Source organism: Salmo trutta, chromosome 20 (genome assembly GCF_901001165.1).
Source record: "Salmo trutta chromosome 20, fSalTru1.1, whole genome shotgun sequence".
Classification (NCBI taxonomy): domain Eukaryota; kingdom Metazoa; phylum Chordata; class Actinopteri; order Salmoniformes; family Salmonidae; genus Salmo; species Salmo trutta.
Window position 1 is genome coordinate 25,820,365 of NC_042976.1, and position 26,384 is coordinate 25,846,748.

General features: G+C 42.0%; 2 protein-coding genes, 1 non-coding gene and 1 pseudogene across 4 annotated transcripts in view; 1 reads left to right on the forward strand and 3 right to left on the reverse strand.

Annotated features, from left to right (window-relative positions):
• LOC115155774 (mannosyl-oligosaccharide 1,2-alpha-mannosidase IB) overlaps window positions 1-1,073 on the reverse strand; it is a 145,725-nt gene extending 144,652 nt beyond the window's left edge. Inside the window, exons 1-2 of the mRNA XM_029702713.1 lie at window positions 478-1,073; window positions 99-155 (exon numbers count right to left, since the gene is read on the reverse strand). The gene's annotated coding sequence lies outside the window, so the exon portion shown is untranslated. The remainder of the gene's footprint in view (window positions 1-98; window positions 156-477) is intronic.
• On the reverse strand, window positions 99-19,290 carry LOC115156349 (tripartite motif-containing protein 45-like; annotated as a pseudogene).
• On the forward strand, window positions 7,708-7,782 carry trnaa-ugc (transfer RNA alanine (anticodon UGC)). The gene has a single exon. It is a non-coding gene; the product is annotated as a tRNA-Ala (tRNA).
• A 450-nt stretch (window positions 19,291-19,740) lies between the features above and the next one.
• On the reverse strand, window positions 19,741-26,051 carry LOC115155775 (V-set domain-containing T-cell activation inhibitor 1). Of its 2 annotated transcripts, none has more exons than XM_029702716.1 (5): window positions 25,866-26,051; window positions 25,622-25,686; window positions 21,533-21,910; window positions 21,182-21,436; window positions 19,741-20,011 (listed from the first exon to the last, which is right to left on the reverse strand). In XM_029702716.1, exons 1-5 carry the CDS (start codon window positions 25,895-25,897, stop codon window positions 19,884-19,886), a joined length of 858 nt encoding a protein of 285 aa, XP_029558576.1. In that variant the 5' UTR covers window positions 25,898-26,051; the 3' UTR covers window positions 19,741-19,883. The 2 variants fall into 2 exon arrangements, with proteins under 2 accessions (XP_029558576.1, XP_029558575.1); XM_029702715.1 differs by having other exon boundaries at window positions 21,182-21,463.
• Window positions 26,052-26,384: the final 333 nt, after the last annotated feature.

The window sequence follows — 26,384 nt, forward strand, 5'->3', positions numbered from 1 at the left end:
CCATTGCAGTACCTAATATAATAGTGTAATAGTAATTGTAAGCAAAGTCACAATTAAAAATATCTAATAAGCATAATCGTGTATGAAACAAATCTTACCGTGCAAATTCTGTCATTCTGATCCATGTTCTTTGGTTGTGATCCGAACACTATGAGCTGGATAAACAACGACAGAATAAAAACCAACTCCAAATGTTTTGTTAATGCCTAACTAACACATATTGTAAGTTCATTTAACAGGACAGTTATTAGGCTTTTAAACAGTGAAAAAATGTAATCAGATATTGTCGCATCATCGACAAGGTTCTAATACAGAGATACATTCTCCCTTGACCATTTCAATAGTAGCAAAATAACTGTTACAATGATAACTAGCTAGCTACTTATGTTCCTGTTAAATTATGTGGTTAACAATCGGTCTTGTCTTGCTAATTTGTATGAATATTCCCAATATACTGTATTTTATCAGCTTCCTCACCCGGGCCTGCCGTCTGATATCGCGCAGCGTCTCCACAGAATACCAAATTCATCCACTGAATTGACAGGCTTGGCTAGCCATCTAGCTAGTTAAATTACTAATGAAGAAAAGCAATACCATTAGCTTAGCTAGCTGCTTAAACACATATATGTGCACCCGCAATATTGTATTGTAATATTAGCTAGCTACGTTTCTCGGATATGTTGAGGTTAGAAAAAGAGTTGGCCTGCTAAAGACTGCGCCTTTTTCTGTAAAGGCATCTGGCTAGCTAGCTACTGTTAGCAAGCTGGCTAGCTATCCTCCTGAGGCAGTCCGTTACGATATTTCGCCGCTGCTGCATCACCTCAATAATGCCTTTGGGTAAATCGGTGACAGACATGCAACCTAGTCAACCGTTTCCAAATAGCCGTGTTCAGAAATGTATTCGGGTAACTCGCTATCTATGGTTTTATTTTGTAGTTTTGCTTTCCCTTTGCTCATTTCATTCTTGATAGCTCTACAGCTATCTAAATAGCTAGCCTCTGTCATGGGATGTTGATACTGCTGCAACTCTACAACGAACGACGGCTCCTCCCACAATCTCGAACATCGACTACCCAGCCTGGTACATTTAGGGAGCGTCTATCAATTACAAAAGTATTTTTGCAACGTGTTTTATTTGTATTTATTTAACCTTTATTTAAATAGGCAAGTCCGTTTTGCAACGTGTATGTCTGTGTGATATAGCACTGACTGTACTTTGTAGCTAGTCCTTGTATTAAAAAAATATTTGTATTGCATGTGAAAGACTACAATGCACAATGGCTGAATATGGATCTAGCAATTAGTGCTTTGCAAGGTAGACTGGTTCAGTGTTTCCCAGAGCTACTTGGCCTATCCACGGGGAGTATGAGACTCATGAGACCATAGGCTTACTGGTAAAAGGAACATGAGGGGTCAGGATGGAAGCTCATTCACTCCACGAAAAATAAATACAATTTTTGATACAATATCAACATTTCAAGATAGCAGAACATACTTATAGGAAATGTTTCTTCATTTGTAGTATTGCGTGGTGCTTTCAGAGGTGGCACCACATATAAATAAATCAGCTGTAAAACAGTTTTATATGGGCTATGATGGGACCATTTTTAAAAAATCTGGTCATGGTTTTACAAAAAACTACACAACAACTGCGATTGGACAATATAGGGCTAACAGGGCTGACCTTGCTTTATGCAGGGTTGCATCATGTGGGCCTTTGCATCTGTAATTTAAAAGTTACTCACACAGTATGGCATCACTTTTCTCTTGATTGATTAAATAATTTTGGATTGATAAGGTCTAGCTTAGCCAATCAAAGTTTGAATATAAACCAAATTTGATCACATTCACATTTTCTCTTAACACAAATAAATAGCCCTATTTTAGGGTCGAAATATTTAGCTTAGGCTATGAATACATGATGTTACCACTTCGTTTCCCTTGGCCAGAGGGGATCAGAGCGCCTAGGCTTCTCTAGGCTACCTGCAGCTAATCAAACTGAAGATCGGATTAATTGTGCATGAGTTTTCAACCCTTTTGTGTCAATATTTTTTATCAAACTGAATCAAAAGTGTTGGGGCAAATGCCGGTGGCACTGCTTTCCTGATCTCTGCAACGTGGATAGATGGAAATTGCCACACAATGCTACAGATTATGAAACATATCCTATATGTATGTTCTACCATCTCAAAAGGTTGACTTAATATCAAACATTTTTTACTTAGTATTAAAATTAAAATGATGGCGAGAATGAGCTTCAATACCTCAGGGGTACTCAGGCCAGAGAAATTGATTTGGTGGTACAGTAACCTTAAAAGGTTGGGAACCATTGGCCTAGTCCCGGAAATTCCAGACCTAGGGCCCTAGGGCAACATTGTTAACATTATGGGAGACAACCCATCTGGCTAGGGAGACTATTTGCAAGTCCTTCAGTTAAGGGCAAGGGAATTATGGGAAAGTGGATGTTTTTTTAAGTGTCGAAAACAACATTGTAATTGTGTAGAAAGACATTTAGTGGCACATGATCCTAGATCCTATAAAATACACTTAGCAAATGCACTCTCTTGTTGCCTACCATTGGGCAACAGCGCACAGTTAATCATCTTCAGTCTGTCAGATTATAATCAGAATGTTACTTTTGACCCTGACTCCCAGACAAAATGTGTTTTCTGCCCACTTTTACACCAAGTCTGAAAATATTGCTTCAGTCTTCGACTTTAAACATAGTGTATAAGTTGTGATAATGGATGTGTTGTCTTGTCTGCCCATTTTATAGTATGTCAGAGGTGGGCTGGAGTGAAGATTTTTTGACACATTATAAAGTAAATCCATCTTGAAACGCGGCCACGTCCTGCTGAGTGGGGGGACAGAGCCCAAGTCAGTCAGTGGGTCCTTGAGTTGCCATTAGCTCAGGCCCCACTCCGCACCACAAGACCACTGGGCAGATTAATGTGACACCCCTTACTGAGTGAATTAGTAGTGTGGTGCTGTGGCACAGAGTGTGGTGTAATCACTGTAGAGTCCTCTTTGGAGATGCATCGTGTGTCACGCACGCTCGCAAACTGTACATTTGAGTGGCTGGCTCTGTGCCTAAAAAGACACCAAAACAAAAATGCTGAGCTGACACAAAAGGCTGACGCTTTTAAAGCCATATCAAGTTCCGGAGGGAGGGGGGCCGTTTGCTTCGCTGCACCTCTTGTTATCAATGTCAGAGGGGAACGGATCATTGGCCTGGAGAGGACTCATGGTGAACTTCAAGCCCAACAAAACAATGCAGCAAAGACAAAGTGCTCATTACAAACACTTCTAGAGAAAAAAAAGAGTGGTGAGGGAAAAAGAAACAAAGAAAGGACAACTGGAAGAAAGAGACGGTGAGGGAGATTAAGGTTTAGAACAACGAGGCCCTGGTGCAGCAAATTAAAAGGCATACTCCAGCAGGTAAACATAACATAATGAAACAGCATCTGGCTTTGGAGCGCCGTGTGAACGGGATGGCGAATTACGATGGTTTAAATCCAGTCAATAAAGTAGAGTACCATCAAACCACCCTGGGGATCTATGCCGGGGCAAGAGGATAGGCTCCCATGCTACGTCATAGAGGGTATCTGTCAAATGTATGTTCCAGTGATGATAACATGGGTAGGGGGTTGGGGAGGGTTACTCCATATCTGATGTTCCAGGTAATGGGGCGTCTCTGTGCCGTCCTACGGTGCCAAGAACACAGATGACGAGTCCCAGGTGATGTGACATGACGGGCAGGTGTACTAGATAAAGAGAGCTCTACAAACAGGACTGGAGAGGTGGTGTTTGGAATTAGATGATCTGATGGAGACTCAGTCAGTCAGAGCAGTGTTTGTGGGGATAATTGAACTGTCTAGTATTCAGGTACTCTGGCTACCAGTTTATTTCTGGCTCTTTTAGGCCAAGGTATCTGTAGATTCAGTCCTGTATGGCCAGGTTCACATCATTGCCTGGAGATTGCCATGGGGCACTCCACTCTCCTGTGTGATGTGGGGTCAATTTAGAGCAATGTAAGTACATTAGTGTGATGATACGGCTCTGGCCCTTGTCTGAAATCAGGTTACATTGTGTTCAGAGTGACCCGTTGTCAGAGTCTTTATTTATGTCACGCACACACAAAGAAAATGATCTCTGACTCTACTCATCGCACCATGGAACAATAGCTACAATGCAGTTGATTCTTCCTGCTCAGAGCACTCTATCTGGCCTGTGTGCCGTATCCATCTTGTCCAAAGGGAATTTACTAATATGTTCTGCGATGTACATGCGTAATAGAGTGTGAACTAATATAAACTAGTTTAAGTAAATTATTCAAAATTCATCATAGACAGACTCTACTCTAATTCCATCACCGTACATTTATAATTATAAACCGCTCTCGGTTCATGTACTTTTAAATTACCTCTATTTCAACCTCTGCAATGATGAAGAACATTGTGGTTCATCTCTTGGAGCCCTGAGATGAAGAGCCTATCAGAAATATGACGTCAGTCACAGGGTTGTCGTGGCGATGTGTCGTGGCAAGCTCTTTACAGGAAGGATAAAGATGGAGTTATCACCTCACACACACAAATATGCAAAGGATCGATGAGTGATGGTCACAGCTCAGCACACCAACAGAAAGGGGGAGAGTCAGTGAATGAGCCAGGTAGATTTTTTGTGAGAGAAGGAATAAAAATACAAGGAGGAAGACAAAGGAGCGGAATGAGGGAGTGTGAGACAAATTATTCTGTTATGTTGTATTAGAAGAGGTTTTTAAGCTTACAAGACACGTTGTCTCAGTTTTCAATCATGGGTTTAAAGCGTTTATGTGGGACATAAACCTCTTCTCTCCCGGGTCCACTCTGCAGACAATGGTTTAATAGTCCACTGTAATGTGATTTCAACACTTGTGTTCTAGAGATCAGGTAACAGAGGTTAGTATTTGAGTCATCCGCCCCCTCAACATTTCTAGAGATCTTTACACCCCACTGCTCCCACCAAACAACTGTACAGAGGAGGGTCAGCTACCTCAGGGAGGGTGAGAGTGTGTTTGTTTGTTAAGTCTAACACAATGATACCAGTAGTACAACAGCTGTTCAACCAACATGTAGTACAACTTCCACATAGGCAACATCAACAACTGTACAACAAACTAAACATGATAATGGTCATTACATTATTAGTCATTTCCAATACAGCGTAATTAGATAGGTATCATTCTTGATTAGGCACTGTCCCCCCTAATAAGCATTCTCTAAGGCGCTCATGTGTAATGGAATATTTCCATTAAAATGGTATGATGGGCTGAAGAAAGAGTGAATAGAACACTACTGTCATCAAGTGGTGGAGAATGGAACTGCAGTGACAACAAACTTGCAGCCTATTATTCTAAACCATGACTACATTTATTATGAATGTTGTGCTTCGTATTCAGGATGGAAACGATATAACTGTTGTTAATATTGTACCGACACATCGTCAAGTGATGCCAGTGTGATTTTCTTAAGATGAAAGAGAATGGTCTTTCAATTACATTCCTTCTCACTTTTATCCGCAACTCTACCACTTCTTTCCCACTATCTCGTTAATCATCTGAAAGGGTTGATTTGTAGACCCATGTCTGGTGGTGGTAGGGGTGTCCTGGTCCCTCAGAGCTGCACTGTCCTCAGATGGCCCCGGGGCGAGCCTGACCCTGCCCCTCCCCCCACCGCTGTTACTGTTCCCCCCACTGCCGTTATCACACTCTGGGGCAGGCAATCAGATGCCTCCACCACACTGCCACAGCACGACCAGTGGGGCTTACCGGGGTGACCCTTATGGCCGTGACCACAGCCCCAGAACCCTCCTTACACACACACAAGGCAAGAGTGTTAATATTCATAGTTTTGAACCTGATATTTTCAGAAAGGAGTAAGAGATTAAAAGCAAAGCTATCGTGACCGTCGTCCTAATCCAGGCACTTGTCATCTCCCGTCTGGATTACTGCAACTCGCTGTTGGCTGGGCTCCCTGCCTGTGCCATTAAACCCCTACAACTCATCCAGAACGCCGCAGCCCGTCTGGTGTTCAACCTTCCCAAGTTCTCTCACGTCACCCCGCTCCTCCGCTCTCTCCACTGGTTTCCAGTTGAAGCTCGCATCCGCTACAAGACCATGGTGCTTGCCTACGGAGCTGTGAGGGGAACGGCACCTCCATACCTTCAGGCTCTGATCAGGCCCTACACCCAAACAAGGGCACTGCGTTCATCCACCTGTGGCCTGCTGGCCCCCCTACCTCTGAGGAAGCACGGTTCCCGCTCAGCTCAGTCCAAACTGTTCGCTGCTCTGGCACCCCAATGGTGGAACAAGCTCCCTCACGACGCCAGGACAGCGGAGTCAATCACCACCTTCCGGAGACACCTGAAACCCCACCTCTTTAAGGAATATCTGGGATAGGATAAAGTAATCCTTCTAACCCCCCCCCCTTAAAAGATTTAGATGCACTATTGTAAAGTGGTTGTTCCACTGGATATCATAAGGTGAATGCACCAATTTGTAAGTCGCTCTGGATAAGAGCGTCTGCTAAATGACTTAAATGTAATGTAAATGTAAATGTAAAAGCACCCTGAGGAAAAGCAAAACTAAAAATATGTGTTTGATAAGATCTGTTTTAAAAATGTCCACAGTTTCGTCCCCCTTCAGGTTCTCTGGAAGGCTATTCCAGAGGCTGGGGGCATAATAACTACAGGCTGTCTCTCCATGCCTCTTGGTCCTAGGCTTTGGGATAGTTAAAAGGCTGTCTCTCCATGCCTCCTGGTCCTGGGCTTTGGGATAGTTAAAAGGCTGCCTCTCCATGCCTCTTGGTCCTGGGCTTTGGGATAGTTAAAAGGCTGTCTCTCCATGCCTCTTGGTCCTGGGCTTTGGGATAGTTAAAAGGCTGTCTCTCCATGCCTCTTGGTCCTAGGCTTTGGGATAGTTAAAAGGCTGTCTCTCCATGCCTCCTGGTCCTGGGCTTTGGGATAGTTAAAAGGCTGCCTCTCCATGCCTCTTGGTCCTGGGCTTTGGGATAGTTAAAAGGCTGTCTCTCTTCATGCCTCTTGGTCCTAGGCTTTGGGATAGTCATAAGGCTGTCTCTCTTCATGCCTCTTGGACCTAGGCTTTGGGATAGTTAAAAGGCTGTCTCTCCATGCCTCTTGGTCCTAGGCTTTGGGATAGTTAAAAGGCTGCCTCTCCATGCCTCTTGGTCCTGGGCTTTGGGATAGTTAAAAGGCTGTCTCTCCATGCCTCTTGGTCCTGGGCTTTGGGATAGTTAAAAGGCTGCTCTCTCCATGCCTCTTGGTCCTAGGCGTTGGCATAGTTAAAAGGCTGTCTCTCCATGCCTCTTGGTCCTAGGCTTTGGGATAGTTAAAAGGCTGTCTCTCCATGCCTCTTGGTCCTAGGCTTTGGGATAGTTAAAAGGCTGCCTCTTCATGCCTCTTGGCCCTGGGCTTTGGGATAGTTAAAAGGCTGTCTCTCCATGCCTCTTGGTCCTAGGCTTTGGGATAGTTAAAAGGCTGTCTCTCCATGCCTCTTGGTCCTAGGCTGTGGGATAGTTAAAAGGCTGTCTCTCCATGCCTCTTGGTCCTAGGCTTTGGGATAGTTATAAGGCCAGAGGACCTGAGGGACCTACTGGGTACATAACTTAAAACATGTCTGACATGTATTGTGGTTGATTTAAAAAACACATGGGTCCCGTGTGGCTCAGTTGGTAGAGCATGGTGTTTGCAACGCCAGGGTTGTGGGTTCGATTCCCACGGGGACCAGTACAGGGGGAAAAAATGTATGTAATGTATGCATTCACTACTGTAAGTTGCTCTGGATAAGAGCGTCTGCTAAATGACTAATATGTAATATATGTGCAAATGCTTAGTAAATCTGTCTGGTGCTTAACGTCATTGTGGACAGCAAACACACACTTCTTGACTGACAGACACAGACTCATGTCTTCACAGAGCCAAAAAGAGTTACTGTTACCTGATGTGCCATGTCCACTGAGCGCACCAGACAAAGCACATGTCCAATTCTGCACGTACAGTTGAAGTTGGAAGTTTACATACACTTGGGTTGGAGTCATTAAAATTCGTTTTTCAACCACTCCACAAATTTCTTGTTAACAAACTATAGTTTTGGCAAGTCGGTTAGGACATCTACTTTGTGCATGACACAAGTAATTTTTCCAACAATTGTTTACAGACATTATTTCACTTATAATTCACTGGGTCACAAATCAAGTGGGTCAGAAGTTTACATTCACTAAGTTGACTGTGCCTTTATACAGCTTGGAAAATTCCAGAAAATTATGTCATAGCTTCAGAAGCTTCTAATTGACATCATTTGAGTCAATTGGAGGTGTACCTGTAGATGTCTTTCAAGGCCTACCTTCAAACTCAGTGCCTCTTTGCTTGACATCATGGGAAAATCAAAAAAAATCAGCCAAGACCTCAGAAAACAATTGTAGACCTCCACAAGTCTGGTCCATCCTGGGGAGCAATTTCCAAACGCCTGAAGGTACCACGTTCATCTGTACAAACAATAGTACGTAAGTATAAACACCATGGGACCATGCAGCCGTCATACCGCTCAGGAAGGAGACACGTTCTGTCTCCTAGAGATGAACGTACTTTGGTGCCAAAAGTGCAAATCAATCCCAGAACAACAGCAAAGGACATTTACATTTTAGTCATTTAGCAGACGCTCTTATCCAGAGCGACTTACAGTAGTGAATGCATACATTTCATACATATCATACATTTTTTTCTGTGCTGGCCCCCCGTGGGAATCGAACCCACAACCCTGGTGTTGCAAACACCATGCTCTACCAACTGAGCTACAGGGAAGGACCTTGTGAAGATGCTGGAGGAAGCAGGTACAAAAAAATGTCCTCTGGTCTGATGAAACAAAAATATAACTGTTTGGCCATAATGACCATGGTTATGTTTGGAGGAAAAGGGGGGAGGCTTGCAAGCCGAAGAACACCATCCCAACCATGAAGCACGGGGGCGGCAGCATCATGTTGTGGGGGTGCTTTGCTGCAAGAGGGACTGGTGCACTTCACAAAATAGATGGCATCATGAGGAGGAAAAGTATGTGGACATATTGAAGCAACATCTCAAGATATCAGTCAGGAAGTTAAAGCATGGTCACAAATGGGTCTTCCAAATGGAAAATGACCCCCAAGCATACTTCCAAAGTTGTGGCAAAATCACTTAAGGACAACAAAGTCAAGGTATTGGAGTGGCGATCACAAAGCCCTGACCTCAACCCTATAGAATATTTGTGGGCAGAACTGAAAAAGCGTGTGCGATCAAGGATGCCTACAAACCTGACTGAGTTACACCAGCTCTGTCAGGAGGAATGTGCTTATTGTGGGAAGCTTGTGGAAGGCTACCCGAAACGTTTGACCCAAGTTAAACAATTTATAGGCAATGCTACCAAATACTTATTGAGTACATGTAAACTTCTGACCCACTGGGAATGTGATGAAAGAAATAAAAGCTAAATAAATAATTCTCTCTCCTATTATTCTGACATTTCACATTCTTACAATAAAGTGGTGATCCTAACTGACCTAAGACAGTGAATTTCTACTAGGATTAAATGTCAGGAATTGTGAAAAACTGAGTTTAACCTGTCTGGGCCAGGGGCAGTATTTTCACGGCCGGATGAAAAACGTACCCAATTTAAACAGGTTACTACTCTGGCACCGAAACTAGAATATGCATATTATTAGTAGATTTGCATAGAAAACACTCGGACGTTTCTAAAACTGTTTGAATGGTGTCTGTGAGTATAACAGAACTCATATGGCAGGCAAAAACCTGAGAAAAATCCAAGCAGGAAGTGGAAAGTCTGAGAATTGTAGTTCTTCTTTTGATTCTCTATCAAAGCTACAGTGTCTGTGGGGTGACGTTGCACTTCCTAAGGCTTCCATTGGCTGTCTAAAGCCTTCAGAAAGTGGTTTGAGCATTCTCCTGTCACTGGGCAGATAATAGGAGCTCAGTTACTGAGTGGTCTGCCTGGCAACAAAGGGATTGGACTTTTCGTCTCTCATTCCGCGCTCGCGCGTTATGCCTTTGGATAAGTGATCTGTACGCACAAACAAAACGGAGGTAATTGTACATAAATATGGATTATTTTGAACAAAAACAACATTTCTTGTGGAAGTAGCAGTCCTGGGAGTGCATTCTGACGAAGATCAGCAAAGGTAAGAGAATATTTCTAATACTAATTCTGAGTTTAGGTTGCCCCGAACTTGGCGGGTGTCTGAATAGCTCACCGTGATGGCTGAGCTACGTACTCAGAAAATTGAAAAATGTGCTTTCTCCGTAAAGCTATTTTAAAATCTGACACAGCGGTTGCATCCAGGGGTAGTCTATCTATAATTCTTTAAATAATTGTTATATATTTTGTCAACGTTTATGATGAGTATTTTTGTAAATTGATGTGCACATTCACCAGACGTTTTGGTGGGAATACATTTTCTGAACATCACGTGCCAATGTAAAATGCTGTTTTGGGATATAAATATGAACTTTATCGAACAAAACATACATGTATTGTGTAACATAATGTCCTAGGAGTGTCATCTGATGAAGATTGTCAAAGGTTAGTGCTTCATTTAGCTGTGTTTTGGGTTTTATTGACACATGTCCTTGCTTGGAAAATGGCTGTGTGATTATTTTTGTCTATGTACTCTCCTAACATAATCTAATGTTTTGCTTTCGCTGTAAAGCCTTTTTGAAATCGGACAATGTGGTTACATCAAGGAGAAGTGTATCTTTAAAATGGTGTAAAATAGTTGTATGTTTGAGAAAGTTGAATTATGACATTTTGTTGTTTTTGAATTTGCCGCCCTGATATTTCACTGGCTGTGTCCCGCAGTCCCGCTAGCGTCCCACGTAGCCCATAGAAGTTAAATGTATTTGGCTAAGGTGTATGTAAACTTCCGACTTCAACTGTACCTAGCATTCTGCTCCTGTAGTAGCCTTTACTCTGCTGCACCTACTTGGCACACTGCCCATATAGGACATTCCTAGCATTGTCCCTACACCAGTACTAGATGTGGCCTCGCCATTGAGTTCCACAGATAAGTGTATATAATATTTCCCATTTCAAACATACCTAGCCAAATACTCTGTATTCTGCTGTACCTACCTGGCATGGTGCCAGTACAACCACAGCGCGCCTCCTTAGAACCCCCACTGGAACAGAAAGAACAACAGTGGAACATTCCACAGTGCCGCTGGACCTTTCTCTTCACATTTAGGACAAAAGGGGAAACCTGGAAGAGAAAAGAAGTGAAAAGAAATGAATGAATGAGAGAAATGAGAGTGAGAATAATTGAATACAAAATGGAAATACAGGGCCATGCTGACCCCTGACCCGGGGTTGGTAGAGTACCTTAACGTGTTGGGCCTTGACACACACTAACACAGAGTAGGACCCTGGCTCTACGGGGGTGTAGGAGATGGAATAGGAGCCATCACTGTTATCCACCACCGCCGCCTCCAATCTGCTGCAGAGAACACAAGTAACCATTTTCTTAACACCAACAGATATAATGTATTATGATGTAGTTATAAGGAACAGTAAAACGTTCAAACAATGTATGACCCCTTTATTAAAGCATAAGCAGACTCCTTTACTCTCATATACACACCCATACTCACAAACACACACACACACACACACACACACACACACACACACACACACACACACACACACACACACACACACACACACACACACACACACACACACACTCACAGCCAATGCTGCTGTCCCATGTACACAGAGACTACAAAGCACAACCCCTTTTTGCCCTCAGAACAGCCTCAATTCATCGGGGCACGGACACTACATCGGTGTCGAAAGCGTTCCACAGGGATGCTGGCCCATGTTGACTCCAATGCTTCCCACAGTTGTGTCAAGTTGGCTAAATGTCCATTGTGTGATGGACCATTCTTGATACACATGGGAAACTGGTTGAGCGTGAAAAATCCAGCAGCGTTGCAGTTCTTGACACAAACTGGTGCGCCTGGCACCTACTACCATACCCCGTTCAAAGGCACTTAAATCTTTTGTCTTGCCCATTCACCTCTGAATGGCATACATACACAATCCATGTCTCAACTGTCTCAAGTCTTAAAATACTTCTTTAACCGGTCTCTTCCCCTTCATCTACACTGATTGAGGTGGATTTAACAAGTGACATCATTAAGTGATCATAGACTGACCAGGTGAATCCAGTTGAAAGCTATGTCATGGAAAGAGCAGGAGTTCATAATGTTTTGTACACTCAGTGTATATAAAGACATTAAACACTTCCTGTTTCTTTTATACTATTTTTCACACTGTGTATTCAAATACAATGTCTTCAGAAAGTATTCATACCCCTTGACTTATTCCGCATTTTGTTGTGTTACAGCCTGAATTCAAAATGGTTTAATTAATTTTTCTTCTCCCCTCCATCTACATACAATACCCCATAATGACAAAGTGATAACATGTTTTTAGAAATTGAGGCAAATTTATTTAAAATTAAATAAAGAACATTCACTGTCTTCTTCATAAGTATTCCCACCTTTGAGTCAATACTTTGTAGAAGCAGCATTGGCAGCGATTAAAGGTGTGTCTTTCTGGGTAAATCTCTAAGAGTTTTCCACACCTGGATTATGCAACATTTGTCCATTATTATTTAAAACATTCTTCAAGCTCTGTCAAATTGGTTGTTGATCATTGCTAGACAAACATTTTCAGGTCTTGCCATAGACTTTCATGTAGATTTAAGTCAAAACTGTTACTCGGCCACTCAGGAACATTCCCTGTCTTTTTGGTAAGCAACTCCAGTGTAGATTAGGCCTTGTATTTAGGTTATTGTCTGGCTGAAAGGTGAATTAATCTCCCAATGTCTGGTGGAAAGCAAACTGAACCATTTTTCCTCTAGGATTTGGCCTGTGCTTAGCTCCATTATGTTTCCTTTTTGTCCTGAAAAACTCCCCAGTCCTTAACTATTACAAGCATACCCATAATTTGATGCAGCCACCACTGTGCTTGAAAATATGGAGAACGGTACTCAGTGATGTGTTGTTTTGGATTTGCCCCAAACATAACACTTTGTATTCAGGACAAAAAGTTCATTGCTTTGCCAAATTGCAGTATTACTTAAGTGTCTTATTGCAAACAGGATGCATGTTTTGGAATATTTTTATTCTGTACAGGCTTCCTTCTTTTCACTCTGTCATTTCGGATAGTATTGTTGAGTAACTACAATGCTGTTGATCCATCCTCAGTTTTCTCCTATCATAGCCATTAAACTCTGTAACTGTTTTAAAGTCACCTCATGGTGAAATCCCAGAGCGGTTTCCTTCCTCTCTGGCAACTGAGTTAGGAAGGATGCCTGTATCTTGTAGTGTTGTGTTGTCTCTCTTGTCGTGATGTGTGTTTTGTCCTATATTTATATTTGATTTATTTTACATTTTTCTTCCCAGCCCCCATCCCCGCAGGAGGCCTTTTGCCTTTTGGTAGGCCGTCATTTTAAATAAGAATTTGTTCTTAACTGACTTTCCTAGTTAAATAAAGGTTAAATAAATAAAATAAAAATCTTTGTAGTGACTGGGTGTATTGGTACACCATCCAAAGTGTAATTAATAACTTCACCTTGCTCAAAGGGATATTCAATGTTTGTTTCCCATCTACCAATAGAAAACTTCCCTGGTCTTTGTGGTTGAATCTGTGTTTTAAAGTCACTGCTCGACTGAGGGACCTTACAGACAATTGTATGTGTGGGGTACAGAGATGAGGTAGTCATTCAGAAATAATATTATAAACTGGTTGGTTCGAGCCCTGGATGCTGATTGGCTGAAAGCCGTGGTATAGCAGAGTGAGCCCATGCAACTTATTACGTGACTTGTTAATCACATTTTTACTCCTGAACTTATTTAGGCTTGAATACTTATTGACTCTAGACATTTCAGCTTTTAAGTTTAATGAATTTCTAAACATTTCTAAAAACAAAATTCCACTTTGACATTATGGAGTACTGTGTGTTGGCCAGTGACAAAAAAAATCAAAATTGAATAAATTTTCAATTCAGGCTGTAACACAACAAAATGTGGAAAAAGTTAAGGGGTCTGAATACTTTCTGAAGGCACTGTACTGTTTTCTCACATAGCTCATTCTAATATAACTGTACATTAAATTTTAGTTACACTGTTTATACACCCCGCGTATTTATATATATACTGGATTATTGACATGGCTCACTGTAATATAACTACTGCTGTACATATTTTTATATTTTTTTATTTAACCTTTATTTAACCAGGCAAGTCAGTTAAGAACAAATTCTTATTTACAATGATGGCCTAGGAACAGTGGGTTACCTGCCTTGTTCAGGGGCAGAACGACAGATTTTTACCTTGTCAACTCGGGGATTCGATCTAGCAACCTTTTGGTTGCTGGCCCAATGCTCTATCATTCTTAAATATCATTCTTAAATATATGTTTGGGGTGTATAGACAGATAGATTGCATTTGGATTACTGAAAGTGTTATTTAGGTTGTTCATTTGTTCTGACATTCTTTATTTCTTGTTTCTAGTTTTTGATTATTTATTATTTGGGTACTTGTTTGACATTTTATTGCACTGTTAAGAGCTTGTAACAAAAGCATTTTGCTGCACCCGCAATAACATCTGCTAAACTGTGTACGCAACCAATAATCTTTGATTTGGATTCTATTTTTTAATCACATCGTGATCGTGACTAAATAGCACCTACTGGAATAATCAAGACCTTGATTAACTCAATCAGATGTGTTAGCTGGGATGAAACAAAACCCTGCACACCCAGTACTACAGACAAAGGGGTAGATGTGCATGCTGCAGATCAGATGGTTCCTCACCTGTCTTTCTTCTCCTTGTGGACCATGCTGACCAGGACAACCTCTCCTCCTCGACCCATCTGCTCTCCAGCAGAGTCTCTACACACCAGGGTAAACTCCACTCTCTGGCGCTCCCTGCCGTGTTGCAGACCTGGGGACAGGTTAGAGGTCAGTCTCTCTCTCTCTCACACACGCACATACCCCATACACACACACATTCTCCTCTGTGTGCTTACACAAGTTGTTTGCCCCTGGATACATGGTGTGAAAGACCATTTAGGGGAACACTTGAGTAGAAGGTACAGTATATAAGCACATACAGTGGCTTGTGAAAGTATTCACCCCCTTGGCATTTTTCCTATTTTGTTGCCTTACAACCTGGAATTAAGATTTTTTTGGGGGGGGGGGGTTGTATCATTTGATTTACACAACATGCCAATCACTTTGAAGATGCAAAATATTTTTTTTTGTGAAACAAACAAGAAATAAGACAACAAAAACAGAAAACTTGAGAGTGCATAACTATTCACCCCCCCAAAGTCAATACTTTGTAGAGCCAACTTTGGCAGCAATTACAGCTGCAAGTCTCTTGGGGTATGTCCCTATAAGCTTGGAACATCTAGCCACTGGGATTTTTTGCCCATTCTTCAAGGCAAAACTGCTCCAGCTCCTTCAAGTTGGATGGGTTCCGCTGGTGTACAGCAATCTTTAAGTCATACCACAGATTCTCAATTGGATTGAGGTCTGGGCTTTGACTAAGCCATTCCAAGACATTTAAATGTTTCCCCTTAAACCACTGGAGTGTTGCTTTAGCAGTATGCTTAGGGTCATTGTCCTGCTGGAAGGTGAACCTCCGTCCCAGTCTCAAATCTCTTGAAGACTGAAACAGGTTTCCCTCAAGAATTTGCCTGTATTTAGCGCCATCCATCATTCCTTCAATTCTAACCTGTTTCCCAGTCCCTGCCGATGAAAAACATACCCACAACATGATGCTGCCACCACCATGCTTCACTGTGGGGATGTTGTTCTCGGGGTGATGAGAGGTGTTGGGTTTGCGCCAGACATAGCGTTTTCCTTGATGGCCAAAAAGCTAAATTTTAGTCTCATCTAACCAGAGTACCTTCTTCCATATGTTTGGGGAGTCTCCCACATGCCTTTCGGCGAACACCAAATGTGTTTGCTTATTTTTTTTTAATGCAATGGCTTTTTTCTGGCCACTCTTCCGTAAAGCCCAGCTCTGTGGAGTGTATGGCTTAAAGTGGTCCTATGGACAGATACTCCAATCTCCGCTGTGGAGCTTTGCAGATCCGTCAGGGTTATCTGTGGTCTCTTTGTTGCCTCTCTGATTAATGTCCTCCTTGCCTGGTCTGTGAGTTTTGGTGGGCGGCCCTCTCTTGGCAGGTTTGTTGTGGTGCCACATTATTTCCATGTTTTAATAATGGATTTAATGGTGCTCTGTGGGATGTTCAAAGTTTATAATATTTTTTTATAACCCAACCCTGATCTCTACTTCTCCACAACTTTGTTCCTGACCTGTTTGGGGAGCTCCTTAGTCTTCATGGTGTCGCTTGCTTAGTGGTGTTGCAGACTCTCGGGCCTTTCAGAACAGGTGTATATATACTGAGATCATGTGACAGATCATGTGACACTTGGATTGCACACAGATGGACTTTATTTAACTAATTATCTGACTTCTGAAGGTAATTGGTTGCACCAGATCTTATTTAGGAGCTTCATAGCAAAGGGGTGAATACAAATGCATGCACACCTTTTCCGTTTTTTTTTTTTGAAGCAAGTTATTTTTTTCACTTCAACAATTTGTACTATTTGGTGTATGTCCATTACATAAAATCCAAATAAAAATCTATTTAAATTACAGTTTGTAATGCAACAAAATAGTAGAAATGCCAAGGCGGGTGAATACTTCTGCAAGGCACTGTATACCCACAGTCTATGGTCTCTAGAGACACTGGTGGTGTGTGCTCCAGTAAAAGCAGTGCACCCTGGCTGTCACACTGCACCAGCAGCTGTTGCTCTTAACACAGTTTACTGCTTCACCTGTCCTATAGGCCTACTAGAGTGGGCCAAACCTCTGACTTAAATCTCTTATCTCAGAGCCTGTGTAGTTTTCACAGACATGAACAAAGGCCCACATTTACAAATATGTTTGATAGGAATGGCTTAAGACTGGATTTTCTGATGCGTCGATACTAAAGCCTTGTGTAGTTTACAGCTTTGTATATAAACGTTAAACATGGGCACTAATCCTAAAACAGCCTTACTCTCAGGCATAAAAACTTGGAAAGTAAAGAAACAGTGACCTGGTTCTTTCTCCAACCTTATAACAAACAGTCTTCAAGCCCTGTGACAGGCAGAAAGACAAAACACACACCTGCATTATGGATTAACATTACATGAATACGACGAAGGTCAGTTTACTTTGACACAGAGAGATTGTTTGTCACCCGGTAGTTATCCCCTACATATCATTGCCTCAGGGCACTGTTTGAGTGTGTGTGTGTGTGTGTGTGTGTGTGTGTGTGTGTGTGTGTGTGTGTGTGTGTGTGTGTGTGTGTGTGTGTGTGTGTGTGTGTGTGTGTGTGTGTGTATGTGTGTGTGTTTGTGTGTGTGTATCTGTGTGTGTGCACGTAGGTCTGTGGAAAAAAGCATCACCTGAACATTTTACCCCCAAGAAATGTCTGAACTCAAGCCCCAAGCCTCTGTAACCAGTCTGGGGTCAAGACTTAGGAAGCATTCCCTCACCCCAATAGTTTCTACTAGAAGGCCATAGAAAACAGAGAGGATAGTATGAAGAGAAAATGTACTATAGTTAAAGAGATTGCTTCATGGCTGTTAAAAGTGGGACAGTGGAACTGTCTCGGAAGTAGGGGCTAAGGGAAATAGGGTGTAGGAGGCGGGGTTAAGGGTTGTTTCAGGACAAAGCCTTGGTCTGGGTCTCACCTTCCCCCTCAATGATACAACTGCTGAGCTCCAGTGTCTTGGCGTGGATCATCCCCACCACCGGGTACCCCCCCACCTTCTCTGCACTCTCACGTGGCAGGAAGCAGATACTGCTACCGTTATCTGGGGTGATGGTTGCTGGGTGGTCGTAGTCAGTCTCCACCAGGCCGCCCAGCCTACGGAGGGTCACGCCCTTGGCGCTCAGGATCTTGGAGTCCGACCCGCACGTCAGCAACCGCTCTGCGAATGCCACCCCCCCACGGGCATCTGACAGGGCCTGCTGCAGCTGAGCCCTTTGTAGGTGGAGCTGGTTCCTGCGCTGCAGACGCAACTCCACTAAACGCCGTAGCAGCGACAGGCAGTGTGACTCCACAGCACTAGCGTAGCCCCTCGCAAAGGAACACACCTCATCCGCCATCACATCCATCCTGGCCTGCAAGGCCTCCTGGAATAGGTCCACCTTCCGCAGCGACTCCTCCAGCCGGTCCAGCCGTGGCCGCAGGCGCCCAGTAACCAGCTCCCAGATACAGTCCCCATGGCGGTCGATGACGTCACGTGTCGGGAGGCAGCAGTGGTCACGGTGGAAGGTGGCGGCACAATCCAGGCAGATGGGTAGGTCACAGATCTCCCAGAAGAGACGCAGCTCCTGACCGGGGTGGAGGGAACACAGGACGGGCCGAGAGAGACAACCCTGGGTCTTCAGGTCCTCCAGACACTGGACAGTGTGAGTCGACGTCCTCTTCTGTCTCCTGGGGAGGATAGGAAGATGGATATGGTGAACTCATATGGTAGGTCACAATAAACCACACAGTAATTACATGCTATAATAAGTTCAAAGCTAAAACGGACCCCATTAAACCGACTTTTTACTAGTTAACTTGCAACAAATTGGAACATTGGTCATGACTCATGATTTGCACTCACCAGTCCTGTGTGCTTGACAACAGAACTCACAAAGGTTGACACAGCAAACCTCACGTTTCTCTGCGTCTCCGTCGCTGCACAGGTCGCATACCACAGAGTTCTGGAGAGTTCAGCGTCTCCAGAAACACTTCGTCCAGGGCCATATCGTCAGTGGTCAGCCATTCTACCCCGGACAACAGGATGTCCACCTCAGAGTCACACTCGGGACAGAGAACCGTGACGGCAGAGGAGCGCGCCTCGCCTTCCAGATGTACCGCTTTGCCATTGTGTACACCAGACGACACCGAAAACGGTTCCAGTTGACGAATGCAGTCTGCGCAAAAAAGTGTGTAAACACGGCAGAATTTTAGGCTCACGATATAAACGTCTACAAACGCTGCACGCCGCCCTCGCATTGACCACGACGCCCCCCTTATCTCCGTTGTTAGAGCTCAAGTTTGTGGTCGGGGTTGGCGGGGAATCCACATGGTCCTTCTCCAACTTTTTGTCTGTACGTGACATGATCTTTTTATAGTCTTGTCTCGTTGGTTTCAAAACACTTTGTTACAGGTTTTTGTTAAAGAATTTACCGGTGTCCGAAATTGACCAAGCCTATTTGGAAAAAGCCGGCTTGCCCCACCACCACAAAAAGCACTGAGCTAGGCTGAAACACCTGCATTTTGGAGCTGCTTTACTCAAGAAAACAAAAAAGAGACCATGTTTGTATGCAGCTTTAATAACTCAATTATATATCTTTTTTTTACATTGTTTGCAAACTGATATGTGACACGTATTAATGCAAAAAGAACATGCAAAACAGGAAAGCCCCCCCCAAAAAACGAATATTATTGTTATACATTTTTTTGCTAAAAATGTAGGGCTCAAAACAGGTGGGGTACTGCCCTGAATGACGGGTCCCTGAATGACGGGTCGCCACTGAGCCACACACACACATACACAGTTTGTCACCACTTGTTAATCCAACACAAAATCCATCAGACTCCAGGCAGACCAAGGCAAGTGGAAAGTCACCAGACCAGTTCACTTCACCACAGACAGTACTTTTAGTCATCTTGCCTGTAGGCTATGAAGAGTAGTTTGTGTGCATGTGTTCATCAGGTTAGTTGGTAGATCCAGAGAAAGAAACTGGTTGTAGCTGCTAGGACGTGCCGTTGGGGTAGTAGTATGGGCGGTGCAGCTGCAGTAGGGAAGGAGAAGAAAGTCCACGTTGATATCTCTATATCTGTAATAAAAAGGAAAGATGCTGACTATACACTAGGCACACTGCCAAACGCAGGGTTGGGCAGTACATGCAAACTGATTTCAAAAAAACTGTAACTAGAATCAGTTACATTTCCAGCAAAAATATTGTAATCAGATTACATATCCTTTTGCAAAACTAGATGATTACTTCATATGTTACTTTTAAATCTAGATAATTACTTCTTAGATTACTTTTACATTTAGGAAGGATGTTTGTTAAAAAATACATTGACACCTTTCTGTTTTCTCAATGACATTCAATTCAGCATTGAAAAAAGGTGTATGTTTACATTTGTTCCACTTGAGTGAGTCTTGAGTGAGTCAGAGACCACTATTACGACACACCAAATGCGTTTGTTGGATCCTTTTTGTTTTCTTCTAATGCCTCTTAAGGGGAAAGAAATCCAAAAGTAACTGAAAGTAATCAGATTACATTACTGTGTTTGGGTAATCCAAAAGTTAGGTTATGTTACTGATTACAATTTTGGACAGGTAACGAGTGACTGGCCGTGACTGAATACCCATACTAGCGTACTAAATAGTATGCGACAAAAGAACGTTTCATAGTATGCGAAATGTAAAAAAAATAGTACTCCGAATGCATCATGTAATGCACGATTGTGTTGACCCCCGCCATTCGTTCATTTTGGTACAGCGTGTCAATTTATCTGATTATCAGCTGTTGTCAAGCACGTGAGTCGGAAAAGATGAGTGAATTTACTAAATCAAATGCCGAAATTAGAATGCAGTTTAAGTATGTAGTAGTACGCTAGTATGGGTATTCGGACATGTAACTGATTACATTTAGAAAGTAACCTACCCAACCCTGGCCACCAGTCACTTTATTTGTCACTTTATTTTTTGTTTAGCTGTCCTTGTTGGTCATGTTGTCATGGTGATATAGACTGAAGAGCCTGTAGGGTTAAATGCCACATCAATTGTCACTTTATTTTTTGTTTAGCTGTCACGGTTGGCCAGGTTGTCATGGGGATATAGACTGAAGAGGATGTAGGTGTCATCACTTGAGGGAGTGACTTCACTTGTGTAAATGTTTTTAACTGGGAGAGAGTCGTCTAACATGCACTTCTCATCCAGGTATTTGTTCAGTATAAAATACTATTTTCTTTGCCCCGAAAGGTGTTTACTGGACCTTTGATGGTTGCCCGGGAGACAGCCTTCACCAGATGGTTTTGGATGATGCAGGTGTAGCTGTCGTTCAATGTAATTTGCTGAAGGGAGCTGATGAATCGGGTTATCCCGGCGGAGTTGTTGAAAAAGCTAGTTTCACTCTTGTTTAGGATGTTGTCATTGACGTCCAACCAGAGGACATCTGGTTTTGGGAACCATCTCTCTCCCTCTGCTGTCAGGGTAGTGTTGACCCACTTCAATTTGGGGGCTGAGAAAGCTGAAATGAAGCATATTTTAAGAAAAGCTACTTTGTGTGTAGTTCTACAAATATGAATTGTGAAATATTGAGAATGCCTAAGACTTGGCTTCTTACCTGCAACTCTGAGGTTAACACTGGCAGTCCCTGAGCCACTAGGGGCATTCACACTGCAGTAGTACACCCCCTCATCTTTCATTTTCACGTTCCTCAGCAACATAGAGGCATTGCCTCCACCTATGGCGTCTGAGAACAGCTGGGTTCTATCTTTAAACTGGGGGTTCTGCTCCGTCAGCTGGACTGCTCCTTTATTGTAATTGTACACCACTTCGCTGAGTCCCTTCTTCTTCCATGTGATTGACACCTGACTGGTCAATTCCCCACTGTTAGTTGAAGTCTTGAACTTGCAACTCAGGATGACATCCTCCCCCAGGTTCCCGATGGGCCACTTGTTATTGCTATCCACAGTGCCCTGGGAACCCCCTAAACCCTTAACTAAAAGGACAGCACACAGCAAAAGAGAACACAACATACAGGAGATTTGATTAACACAGAGATACTGTGTGCAGTTCATACAGACTATTGTTACCCACATACACTGGCACAGACACAGACAGGTACGCATGCACTCTCACGTGTGCTCAAATGCATGTTACATGTTAACAGAGACATGACATGGATATTGACAATGAGGATGACACAAGTGAGTACACAGTATTTTTAAATAAAGGTCAAAAAAATAAATAATAATAATAATATATGGGTTTTTCAATAAACTATTGTACCAGTGAGCATATCTTGTAGTAGACAACTGTTTGGAGCTGTTACAAAGTCATTAAGAATCATTTGTATTTTTTTTCATGTGAATAAATTAAGATATAAAGGGGGAACATTGATACATTTAATATAATTCATAACTTGAATCAAAACCTATGATTAAACCCTTTCTCGTGCTTGGAGTCTTCACAAAAATAGTGTAACAAAACTACATTTCTTTCCTTACATTTATGATACTGTTGTTTGATGTTATATCATATAGTAAGCATTTAACAATTGAATTACACATTGACCTTGATCCTGTGAAATTCATGGATATTGCTATCAGACACTTTTTTTATGGCGATCTCGGGAGTGTACTGTGACCTCCTAACATTTCGTATCTCCATATGTTACGGTGTGAGTACAGTTTTCATGGGACCACATATACAAATGAATGTATGTGATTGCAAAATCCAATGTTTCAAACAGAGAGAAACTTTAATATGATTAATAAAAATGTATACTGTCGTTAACAGGGCTCTTCAATAATAATGGATAGTTGTTTGATGCGCGTCTGATGTCTGTTTAATTATGTGGGGACATTATCAAACAACATCTTCTGATTCAGGAAATAATTTACTGAACGACAGTCAATTGACAAAGAGCATGTGTGATTCTACACGCGATTTAACAACAGCCAAAGAGCAGGAATGAATGCTGATCTCGAGCCTTGACCGAACATTTTGGGGTCTATGTTGTTATGGTGGCCAAGATAAATAGCCTACTTCCTGGACAACATTAAATCAAGATTCCTGAGGTATAGTGCTGAGTGATTAACCGACATTTCTATTATTTTTCGGTTTTTAAACAACTAATTGACATTGGTTCAATTATTTGAATTATATTTTGTTACGTGTTTTTATGTGAGTTCAATTCGCATATTGCACAGTTTCTAGACGTATATCAGATCCAGCCAGAACTGTGTGATGCAAGGAGTTGTAGTTTCCAACAGGCCAATATTGTACATAGTTTAGCGCATAAAACGTGCTAATTAACTACAATGGCCATAATCCCTCGGCATCTACTTGTCTGGTCTCTTTTTACTTTGCCTGCTATGAAAGAGGCAGAGTAATGCGCGATCGTGAGGGATATAGAGAGCAGCTGTTGCTTCGAGAGGTATAGCTACCTAAAAATGCATGATCTAATTGATTGATAGTTGGTATTCAGCAGTAATAAAATTATGCCTTATTTACTTTAAATAACTCCAAAATAATGATCTTGACAGACAGCATAAGCAGCAACTCTATATAGATGAAATGATGACTTGGAGTGAAATAATAAAGTCATCAAATAAATATCAATATAATATACACAACTGAAATATTTGATGAAAGTAATGTGAATAAATGATGGTTAATAAGTGATCAGCAGTAATGGGCAGTCACTACCATCATGGGACTTGTATTAATTGTTTTATTCTGCGTTGTTACAGTATTCAACCCACATGATGCATAGTGCATTTAATGTTTTTAAAAATGATTGAAACTGAAATCGAAAACCGTCGTTATTTTCTTAGAATCTTACCGAAACTGAGCCGACCTCAAAAAGTACGAATTGCTCAGTAGTACTGAGGTAAGATGACGGTCCGTTTGTTTTCTGAATTAAAACGGAGCAATCTGGAATTTGAAACTTCCATATGTATTTGTTTTTTAATAGAAATGGAAAAATAAAAACTTTTTTTGTTGTTTATGCATATAAAGCCCCAAAACAACTTGATATTTCAATGTTCAAATGTGGGTGGGGTAAAGTGTGGAATGCCTGTTCAAGTGCACAGCCAACACTTCCTGTCCTTTCAAAGTAGGTCACTCTTCTAACTCCATTATATGAATCTATGAAAATATGATCTATTAATTAATTGATTAATAGCTTCCCATACGTACCACAGTGCCAATATAAGGTAAGATTAAAACATTTCTGCACTAGATTTAGTGTACATTGATTTATTAATGAACTGCTGTTACTGTAAATAGTTAGCTGACTGATATATCCTGGCTACCTAGCTAACCATTGGTAATCTTATTAAATGATGTTATACAACCAAAACAACAGTATATATTGCTAGACTAGAGATATGCCCTAGCTATAGTTAGTCAGTGGTTGCACATCTAACTAACTGGAATGAAACAAATAGTAGACATGTAAATATATCCTTTCACTGTTTACAGCTTCCCAGACCCTGATCAGCCTGACAGGGTGCCGTGGGTGTGTCCAGTTTACACCTGTACACATCTGTGTGTGTATAGCAATGGAATTAAACATCCAACCAATGCCTCAAGTGTCATGTTGCAGGTCCACCACAGACCCCAAGGGTTGTGGGGTCCTGTCCATAAACAACCCCTAGCCCCTACCCCTACACTTAAACATTTGTGGAGATCTGAGAGAATTTGACATTTGAAAGCAATACGGCCAAAATTCCACCAAACCTATCAGAGGGTAAGGTGGAGCTCTCACCATGTCACCACTCATCAATCCCTCTCAGATCTCCACAAGTGTCTAGACTCTGGGCAGTAGGGACTAGGAGGGGTTTCTGGACAGGCCATGGGGATTATGGTTGCTCAATCAGTCAGTCTGGCACTGTCAAAAACATTTAATAGCTGTCAAATACTTGCTTCTTTTGTCCTTGGGAGATCTCATTTGCATTTCCCAGATTCATTGCATCCTCTCTCCTCGTCTCCTCGTCTCCTCCCCTTATCCAATGGGTATTGAGAAGGAGGCAAGGAGAGAGGACGTTAGGAATGAAGGAAATGCAATTGAGGTTCTCCTCTTGTTTCATCCATTCCTCACCTCCCTCTCAAAGCACATTGGGGAAGAGGAGGGAAGGTTCCTCCGCTCCTGCTCCAATGCACTTTCAAGGAGAGGCAAGGAATGGAGGAAACAAGGACAGAAGAAGCAATAATGTGATGTCTAGTTTTTACACAAACACACGCACACAGCTTGAAAAGTTTACTGATAATACGGATTCCATTATTAGTTATTGTCTATGATTTTGTTGACAGAACCCATTGTATTATATTTTTCTACTCGAATAAACTTTAAAAAAAATATAGAAATGCTGTTATTTAGCTTTTTCATTCTTCTGGAATGTTTAGCATGGATATACATTAGAGAGAAGTTGACTAAAGCACCAACAGACATGGCTAATAGGCATGACAAAGAAACATGCAATCTCCATGTTTCATGTGACATTTTGAATGACATGTAGATGTTCTGTTGTTGCTAGGAGTTATGGTCTCATTTTCCCTATATAGACTCTTATCCCTGTAACTACAAATGTGAAGCTGCTAGAAAATCATATTTAAATGTATATCAAACCATTTAGAAATGTTGACCCTGATGTCACACATTGGCCCCTTTGTTTATAGAAAGATCCATATGTTCACTACGTACCTGAAAATGACACAGACAAGATGAGGATGATGAGTCCAGCGGCTACAAAGATCATGACTATCATCCTGGAAATGTAGATGAAAAAATCAAGCAAGATCTAGCAAGAACCTTCCAAGTCAATTGAACATCACAATATCCAATGATAAGTTCAACTGACTATGCACTTGTTGGTGATATGAAGCAAAGCTGTTGCTGGCCTCCAACCACCATATTTTTAGAAAGACACATTGAATAGAGGCCTCACCCCCAGAAGATGATCTGTCCAAGGGAGGCCATGGCTCCTTGGTAGCTGTGTCCTTATTTACAGGGTTATGATAGTTCCAGCTGCTCCCTTGACCAGAGTCCACATACAGTACCGTATGATGTGTCGTCTACAGAAGCTACATATGAGATTGACAGAAGCTCCACACCCACCTTAAGGCATTAATGCAATATCAAACATTGAACTCTTCTTGAGTCAATATTGTCACTGTTAGTTACTAGTTACTTGTCCAAAATTGTAATCTAACTTGGATTACCCAAACTCAGTAATGTAATCTGATTACTTTCAGTTACTTGTGAATTACTTTCCCCTTAAGAGGCATTAGAAGACAAAAAGGAACCATCAAATGTAATTGGTGTGTCATAGTGGTCTTTGACTTGTGTTCAGACTCGCTCAGGAGGAAGAAACTCAAAGTTGCGCCTTTTTTCGATGATGAATTGAATGTCATTGAGAAAACAGAAAGGTGTCATAATGTATATTTTTTTCTCACAAGCATCCTTT